Source organism: Patiria miniata, unplaced genomic scaffold, assembly GCF_015706575.1.
Source record: "Patiria miniata isolate m_02_andy unplaced genomic scaffold, ASM1570657v1 HiC_scaffold_3, whole genome shotgun sequence".
In the NCBI taxonomy this organism is placed as follows: domain Eukaryota; kingdom Metazoa; phylum Echinodermata; class Asteroidea; order Valvatida; family Asterinidae; genus Patiria; species Patiria miniata.
The window spans coordinates 7,206,011-7,215,670 of NW_024037069.1; the positions used below are offsets into that span (position 1 = coordinate 7,206,011).

Below are 9,660 nucleotides of genomic sequence, written 5' to 3' on the forward strand. Positions count from 1 at the left end.
TGGTCATCGTATTTTTTTAGTGCCTTATTAAATTGATTTTGAGTCACTTTAAATAAATCTCTAACTCGTTCTTTGTCTAATCCAACGACGTGATGAAAACTCGCGGCTATTAACGAGCGTTTGACGCAACATTTCCCCTCAATGTTTTGTAATTAACGAGCTCGTTATATTTATTGATTGTTTCTTGGACATCTTCTGAGTCTTGCTCTGGACACACCGACAAAATAAGTTTCTCATCAGTTTTTCTTTTGTTTCTTTTTAAAATTGACCAATTGATACGATCTTCTTGCGCATTTTCTGCCGAAAAATCAAAGTAACGCGAGACTATTTCACCGCACGTTTCACAAACTAAATAACCATTCTCGATGATTATATGGTGATCGCACTTATCCCCAAGTTGTGGCGTCTCAAAGTACATCTATTTAATAAAATTAAATAAAAATGATTGCATTTTTAAATAAATAAAATATCGCCCTCTGTTTTTTTTATTGAACAGCACCTATCTTTATAAAATTAAAATCAGATCTCTTAGCGACTATAAATAGCACCCCTTATCATAAAAATTAAAAACCGCCCTCTGTTTATAATTGCTATCCCTCACACCCATAAATGGCGCCCTCTATAGGATAAACAATACTCAGACACAAACAAAAAAACCTTAAAGAAACAAATTATATTTACAACCATTTATTTATACAAAATTTTACTAAGATTTACAAACAATGATAAACTTTAAAACAACAATATCAAAGTCTTTTTAAAAAGCATTCACGTTGCTAGGCACCACACTTAATAGATCATAGACTCTGATTGTTAAATGGTCATACTAGGACCGAATACAAAAGAATACTTTTGATGATTCATATAACGATCAGCCTTTTACCAAAAACCACACTCCATTGTTAAATGGTCATACTAGGACCAAATACAAAAGAATACTTGTCATGTAAACTACTTTGATGATTCATATAACGATCAGCCTTTTACCAAAAACCACACTCCATTGTTAAATGGTCATACTAGGACCAAATACAAAAGAATACTTGTCATGTAAACTACTTTGATGATTCATATAACGATCAGCCTTATCGTGACAACCAGTGCCTTTGTACACATTTTGTACCCGATGGGTTATAAACAAAACCATATCGACTAACGTCATGACAAAGCAATGTATAATCAGGTAGTCCTATATGTACTTTGTTTCCAAATATTGGCGATATGTGAGACTTGCAACATAAGTTTAATTTCTTTTCTTATGCTGTAAAGTTTGTAAAATGGTAGTCCTAATAGCCTAAACAAGGGATAGTCACATAATAAATGTGAAATCACGCGTAGCTTATTCGCGTAAGACCGCTGGATACCTACGTTGTCTTTTACCCAGTCATCCCAGGATTGTAATGGTTGCTCATAAGCATGAATTGCATGAGCAATATGAAGCGCTCTTCCATAGTCTAGATAAAAACGGATTGTGAGGGCCTCATGTCGCGCAACTCTATCATAGGCAGCTACAAGATAATAACGGGCTGTCTCTAGGTTTTTTACTTCAGATAATTCACCTAAAGGATAGTGGCTTTCCTGAGAACAGTCTTCTTTTAAGTTACCAATTAAATATAGATGCAGATCATTTCCAGTAAGCTTAGACGTTTTTGTTTATCTAATAGAGATCGAATATTTCCTTTTGGTTTTTTGGGTATTGATAAATATACGCTGGGGCCTTGTTCATCTAACTCACCAAGAAATGTTACCATTTCTTGGTGATACTTTTTATGTGCTCTTATTTTTTCTATCTTGTGCTTGCTCCATTGGTGGGTATATTGCGTTTCTTCATGGGTGTATTGCTTTTTTTCGTGTGGTGTATTGTAGTTCTACGTCCATCTGGGGGTCTGTATCGTCGCTTACCGGTGTGCTTGAAGGTGGTGTGTAGAGGGTGTTGGTTGTTAGATGTTCTGTAGTCCTCTCTGCCATAATTCCTCTTGTCCGAGTTCTTCTTTTTCAGTTCTGCAAAATATATTTAAAAAATAATAAGTTTAAGAGTAAAAACCTACTGTAGAGTTTATCACTCTCTTACTTTAAGCTAAAAATATAGTCAAAAATCAGTTTACCTTTCAACAGTTAACTTAATTTCTTGGGTCTGCTTCAAAAGCTTGAGCACGTTCTGTCGATTCCCAACATAGATTCTAAAAGGGGGTAAACCAAATCAAGAATTAAGTTTTAAAAAATGACCAGAGATCTCCCAACGGGTAGTAAACCCAATCGAACAATTTGCATAAATAATGATATTTATCGTACACCTTATTCATAAACAAACTGCTTTTAAAACCATTCAATGCAAACAAGTCTATCTAAACATAAACTATCTATCTTCATACGACTTCCAAATATAATCTAAACTTATGTTTTCACGTCGGCGCCAGTTTGATTCTTGAATCATAATTCACGTACACACACTAAATGTTAAAATAATACACAGCGATCTAAACTTACCTTTTAGCAAAGATAGAGTTGGCTCCATATTTGAAAATAAAGCCAGTGTAATGTTGATTGTCGTCACTAAACTCTGTCTTGTATGCTTCTGGCAGTGCTGTAAGGGGTATCTCACTTATATAGGAACATTGTTTGCTCTGACGTATGCACACCCATGCATTCCTAAACCATTGTTTGCTTCTGACGTATGGGATATGAGTCATATGCATGCGGCCCCAACTAACAAAAGCAATTCACGACTCATTGAATTTAAATAGGTGCAAAAGTTCAGCGTCACCCCATGGAGCAAGGAAGTGCAAGTCAAGGTTAAAGTAGAAGTCGTATTTTATTTTTTAACACAAGATCAAAAATAAAAAAAATACATCTTAAATTGGGCCCCCGGTTTTGGGCTGGGGCTGAGACTGAGATATTGGGAGGAGAGATATATTTGGATTGGGAGGGGGAGGGAGATCATTGAGAGGGGGCAAGAGGGGGTAGAGACGGGCCAGGGGGCAGAGATCATTGGGAGGGGACGGGTGGGGGGCGTGGCCAAAGGGAGAGAGAGAGGGGGCGAGATTATTGGGTTTGGTCTCGTACCCCCCATCCCCCCCTACTTCTGGATCATTCCATAACAAATCTGCAAGTTAGATGTAATTTCAATACATCTGTCTCTCACCTGTTGCTCAGTGACTGTAATTGGCAGGTTATCATAGGGAGCTACATCAGTAATATTAATTGCAGCATTGTAGGCCAACCATCGAGTAGATACATCAGCTGATGGACAGTCTGAATATCTCGTACATCTGGGGAAGAATTCAATGTTATCACATGGTGAGCATAGCTTGGTAGTCGACAGTCATCCAAAGCAAACACCAAACGGAAAAACAGGAAAGGCCCTACTTTCTAGATTTTATTGAGAAACATCGCTAAGTCACCAATGAATTTGATGAATCGTACGAATTCCATTTACTTTTTAACATCGGACAACCATACAATGAATAAGCTCTTTGAACTCTATATTAGTCATATAAATAAAAAAAAGTTCTTTCACTGACATAATCCACAACTAAACTTACCAGCCGTATGAACTCTCCCAATAAATTACTTCCATTTCAGGGTGCACAACGTGTAGTTTTACCTACATCATTAATGCATTAGATCTAAGACACTTCATACATGTTGCACCCCGTCTGAGTGGTGATAGACTACCGTTCTTACAACTTCTCCAACGACCCACTCACACACTTTGGAGACACCCCGTGTGACTTACCTTCGTTTCAGAGTGCACCATCCACAATATGGGTCTCCATCATTCCCTGCATCAGTCCCAATACACGTTCCGCATGTAGTGTATTGGCCACAATTCTCCTCACGAAGCTTCACCAACTAAAATGTAAAACATGTTACTTTTTTAACAATCTTAACGTTGAGAGAAAAAAGTATTTGATTTCAGCAGAAAAGTTGTTTTTTCTTCCAATCTTGAATCTGGTTTTCAGTTTACAAAGCAAAAAAGGTAATGTTTAATATGTTCATTTGACCAAACTTCTATGCTCTTAGTTGTTAAAGGCCTAAATAAAAGTATCTCATGGTTTCTATGGCTTTTCATAAATGACATAAATTTTCATAAATGACTTCTTTTCTGCAAATGCAAAGTCCACAAGTGAAGCTAACGGAGCAGAGATAGTTAGTTTAACAGCACTCCTCCGTGGCAGGTTAGGTAGGTGCTTACCTTTTGTTCCGTCAAGAGAAGTAGTACACGTGTTGATTCATTAACCTTGACATCTTGCAGAACTGGACTGGTATCAACGCCAATACGTTCATAAAGTCGGCTGGCAGTGCTACTTTCCATATGAACCTAATGTCAATATGACATATAGGACCTAAATACATCTGTTTACACCTAGATGTACATAGTTGAAAAGTTTAACATGGATTTGTGGATATTAACATATGGTATACCCGGCATACACTGCTTGCCTTGAATGTATGCTTAAGCAGCGTCGTTCATGCAAGCCAATTTATTAAGAGACCAAAAATATAGCTTATTATTTCTCCTTTTAAAAAAATTACTAACTTTCTGGAAACAATGCATGGCGCTAAAAACTAGAGTCTCGAGTGCAAGGGGTGTAAACGAAATGGTTTGAAATAAAACTGTTGCTACACAATCCAATTTAGGCTCTACGACGACTTCAGTCACATACTTTTAAATCGATTAGGGATAATTTACCTTGAGTAGATCTCCCCTCGATGTCCCGATTAAAGCGATTGTATGGTTGAATTCTATTGTGATTATGATGGACGACATGAGAGTACCAGGCAGCTCTATAATTGCCGTGGTTGGAACGGGGGCTATGCCCTTGGCGTACTGGAATAATGGCGTTTGAATAGCATCATCGGTCAGGGGTATGCAGAAATAGCGATCCAGAATGGGAATCTTTAGCGAAAGTAAAAACAAGAAAAATGTTTAAACAGTTAAAGCAATATCGTGGTTCGGCAGTGGCAATTATTACCAAGACACATGAATCCTGGAAGTTTAAGGAGATTCGTTGATGAAATGAGTGCTTTTAATAGCGTGTTTATTGATGCATCAGCCAGGGGACTGTTGCCTTTTTTCAACCATCCTCTATGGTTTAACCTATAGTTTGCACCATTATTGCAGAAAGAAACAGTTTGAACCGTTCAGCCTTGAAATGAAGTGGAGAAGCGGGACAGAGGGCTTGGCTTTACACGACAGGTTTGCTTTGCATTTTTGGGGCAAATTTAGGGCCTACACAGAGTAGAATAGCTATGGCAAAGAAGCGCACACTGGACCTGGTCCCCATCTGGAAAGATGGACGCGTGTAACTCGAAAGCAGAGAAATGCTTCATCTTTGAATCTTATTAGAGAAATGGCAGCATCTTTCTTAATATGCTTCTGTACTCACCCCGAACGTACTGCAAAAAGAACCCTCCAAATAGTTAATAGAGTACGTATTTCCATCCTGAATACATCCCCGCACTGCCTCTCTGAAGGCAGCCAAGATATCCGTCATCCTGTACACACACAAAGCTGAGTGATCAATGGGTACATCACTGGTACCCGGAGCTCCTTGGTTCTTGGCAAACACAGTATACACCACCTGCTCGTCTGCATGGAGACCCAATGATGCCGCTAGATCAGGTCCTGCTGGTCCAAAGTGAGCTGCTTGCACCAAGCTGTACACACTGCCATCTGATCCACTGCACTGTAGGGTAATTTCTGTGTAGGCGTCTAGGTTTGGACCGCATTGACATACTCTGCTCATCTTAGTAACAAATTGGGCAGAATTCAAATCCTCCTTCTGGGATGCAACAAAGTATGTGAATCCACTGTGGGCAAATGCTGCAACATACTTGATAGAAAAGATCGTATGCTTAGCAGGGTCATTAAAAAAGATGGAATCGTCACGCTGTATCGCTGATAACAGAGAACTCTGATCATAGCGATTGATTTCAAGGGTTCTTCTTGCTATTGTTGGAAAATTCCCTTGATCATTAACATTTTCACCAGTATAAGTAACAGCCACATAAAGCATTTCTTGCCCATCTTTCCCTAGAGCAATCATACTAACAGTAGATGCGTCCTCAAACCCTGCAACGTTAGGAACCGACTCCATCATCACGTTACTAATATCCTGTAACTGTCGTAACTGACAAATACCATCATACACACCGCCACAGGTTATCAGACTGTTCGGCCGGGTACTGTCAACTACCAGTATCTTGTTGTAGTTATTTGTGAGGTGACAGGGCATCACACTATCTGGCCTGCTGTCATCACAGGTTGAAACATTCTGTATCATTTTCAAACTACTTTCCAACCTGTACAACCAATTGACAGCTCCCACATACACATCGCCATGGTCACTCAATGCAAAATGATTGAACTTTGATGCACGTCTTTGAGTTTTATCCAAAATATCAGGATTGTCAAAGCTGGCCAACTCATAGTCTGACAGGTCTCCGAGCCGCTCAGCTGATGTGGTAAAAGCATTTACGCAGATGATGCTCCAAGTCAGAGCAATTGCCCACGGGAGGGTGGAGTGTCTCCTACAAGAGTCCATGATCTTCAGTTCACGTAGGATGTTTGAGAAAAGTCTATAGTCACAGGCTGTAAAAAGAATTTAATAAAAAAATACCAAAGTTTACCATACAGTAAGGGAATCCATACAATAAATGAAAAGATTTACAGATAAAAGATTGTTCTCCTTATTCCTAAATGATTTTTTTTTCACAAACGCTGTAACTATTGGTTTTGCACAAAGTCGATTTCTCGTTTAATATGAAACGAATGTCCAGATCGGATCTTCGATTCTTCGTTCGATAACCTGAAAAATATACAAAAGGGTGAAAATAAAATACTTCTATGATTGAAAAGACAAAAAAAGATGCAAAAATAGGACTGGACTGTCAATTTCATTGTTTGTATTTGTATCTTTCCAAGAAAAAAAAACACAACTTTTTCCACTTTTGTGGAGAGGAGAATGACAAAGGCAGTTGGCTGTTGCTCGTCTTTTAGAAATATTGGGAATTCACATTAATTTCTGGTTAACATGGAAGTGGATAGTTAATGTCATACTCGGTTCTCCGATTGTTCACTAACCCGGATCTACTACTGCATGGGCCTTACAAAAAAATCAAGCTGCAACAATATTAATGGTGGATAACCATTAACAAGGGTGGCAACACCTTTAAGACTTGGATTTTGTTCGAATGGGGCTTTTGTGTTTTTTTCCCAGAAAAGTTTGCCTGTGAAATATCAAAAATCCATCAAATATAAAATGTTAAAAATAAAAAATTAAATGTCACGTGACTTTCATGAACATTTTTACAATGCTGGCTAGCACGTGAAATGTGAACCAAATATTTTAAAACAAATTACTGACTGGTTTTCTCTTGTTTTAGAGATTGACAAGAACTCTATAATAAGATGGAATTTTTGCGTCGGGGTGAAATAAATCAAGGTTTGTTTTCCCTTCACCGACGTTTTTAACACTGTATACTCAGTGTGTTACCTCCCGAGTCGGTGAAGAGTGTACTCCTGCTCATTCACACCGTTTAATTTCCATACCAAGTGAACATTGAACTTATGGAACCATAGAAATTCAGTTTTTCAAGGCTTCGTCATGACACGCATTGCCATCTAGCTCTGTTTCTTACTATGCTTTCAGTTATATTTTAAACCATGCCCCATAGGAAGCGCACAAAGTACCCCAGATAGTTGTGTAAAAAAATATATCGCTTCCGGGAGCGAACTGGCGATATTAACAACAAGCTGATTTACCCGATCATAGATCGGGTAGGGCGTAGTGTCGGAGATGAAAATGTGGGGAGTTAAATGTAAATGGGGGTTAGTTGAGAAGACATGCAGTTATAGAAAAGCAATTTTTTGTGGTGTGATCTGAGGCAATTTCTGACCACTAAAACCAATTAGAGCAAAAGATCATCTTTTAAACATCATTTTCGAGCTTGGGGTAATTGAATCAGCTACACGGTATTCTGAGCAATAGAATCATTATAGTAGGCTACAATTTTTATTCGGGGAAGAAAAAGTGGGGGGGGGGACCAAACAATGTCCCCGCTTCAAAATGTGTGTGTGTGTGTGGGGGGGGGGGGGGTCCCCTGTCCCCGTCGATTTACGCACATGATAATTATATGTTCCACGGCAACTGTCTGTAAATGTTCCCGTTGGTCTGTCCAATTGGCATTTTGTGAGGCAGTCGCTTTGTGGGAAATTAGTGAAAAGGTTACCGTAGTACACAGGCGAAGGCTGATTGTACAGAGTGAATACATCATAATGCAATCAAACATGAAATGTTGAGTGTTACCATAAAATTACAAACGGTCTGAATGACGGAGGAAGGTCATAATTAAGTTTCAGTACTATATTGGACTCTTCAACAAACGTGAACTAACTTCTTACAATTTGCGAGACCGTCTGCGAGGAAAAAGTCGTCAACTTTTAGTCAAGTTGGTCAACCATCATATAAGAGCAAGTTTTACTCGGCCTCCGAGAAATGTTCGCTCCTGAGAGGTCCGAGACCGCGGTCTCCGAGACGCCAAAATGGCTCCACGTCCATAGAAAAATACGGAGAATTTCTTCTGCTAAGTCGAGCACTTCGGGTCGTCCTAATTTTTCCGTACGGACCGGCGATCCGTTTTGTCGGTTTTTTTGTGACTGCGTTCAAGATCGCGATATTTGAAGCATGCATCGATCCTTCGTTGATCCAAACAGGCCCCCGAAATTATAACGCGACACTGAATTATACCGTGACGTGGCGGGCAACGAACTCACAACGCTCAGCCATGGTGGAAGCATAGAGCTAGTGGAAGCATGGAGCTGTAAACATTATAAAAACAACAGCACTTTATCACGCGACGTCACATGCTTGCGCTGCAAATAGCGAGCACCGTAGACCCAACCTCGTTTCCAGAGTGTGGAGCAGGCTGCAGTACGCGTTGCCATCGACGGTTTTACGCAGAGCCCGGAGTACTACGCAGTGTAGACTTTCGATTGGTCAGACGCGCAAGGCATACTAAATATGTGTAGTCCTCCTGAGTATTCGTTGCACTCGGCGCAGGGGCGGCAAGCGAAGCACAGGAAAGAATAGGGACACTTGGTGGCCATGCACCATGGAGAAAAAAATATTTTGCCAAGGTCACCCCATGCTACCGTTTGGTGAACACTTTTGTAGAACAGCCGAGTAGAACACGTAAGGGCAACCCCTACGTTGACGTCGCTGACCTCGCAAAGTCTAGACACGCAGAAAAGCCAGCACAGGGGGCGCCAGGCAGTCAACGTGAAAGCGCGCACGACGGCAAATTCCTGCGCAAAACGCAATCACGAAAAATCGACGAAACGGATCGCCGGTCCGTACGGGAAAATCAGGACGACCCGAAGTGTCCGACCCGGCGGAAGACACCCTCCGCATTTTTCCACGGACGTGGAGCGATTTTGGCGCCGCGGGAGCCCGCGGTCTCGGATCCTTTCATGAGCAAACATCGTCTGGCAGGCCGAGTTAAACTCTCTCTATATATATAGATACGTGTATTCAACTGCTGGACAAATACTAATCTACATTGGTTTCGATAAAGTTAACACTGACTGTATTATAGAAGCACTTCAAAGACGGTGTCAAGTTTAATAAAGGTTTGGTTGAACTACTTCCTTGGGAG

The 9,660-nt window shown here is 40.1% G+C and overlaps 2 protein-coding genes across 2 annotated transcripts; both read right to left on the bottom strand.

Annotated features, from left to right (window-relative positions):
- Positions 1–1,867: 1,867 nt before the first annotated feature.
- LOC119737215 lies at positions 1,868–2,718 on the bottom strand. Its single transcript, XM_038211400.1, has 3 exons — positions 2,488–2,718; positions 2,106–2,180; positions 1,868–2,001 (listed from the first exon to the last, which is right to left on the bottom strand). The coding sequence occupies exons 1-3, from the start codon at positions 2,694–2,696 to the stop codon at positions 1,941–1,943; spliced, it is 345 nt and encodes a 114-aa protein (XP_038067328.1). The 5' UTR covers positions 2,697–2,718; the 3' UTR covers positions 1,868–1,940.
- A 369-nt stretch (positions 2,719–3,087) lies between these two features.
- On the bottom strand, positions 3,088–6,548 carry LOC119738547 (plexin-A4-like). The gene is made up of 5 exons (XM_038213456.1): positions 5,391–6,548; positions 4,694–4,900; positions 4,196–4,321; positions 3,737–3,852; positions 3,088–3,103 (listed from the first exon to the last, which is right to left on the bottom strand). The coding sequence occupies exons 1-5, from the start codon at positions 6,546–6,548 to the stop codon at positions 3,088–3,090; spliced, it is 1,623 nt and encodes a 540-aa protein (XP_038069384.1).
- Positions 6,549–9,660: the final 3,112 nt, after the last annotated feature.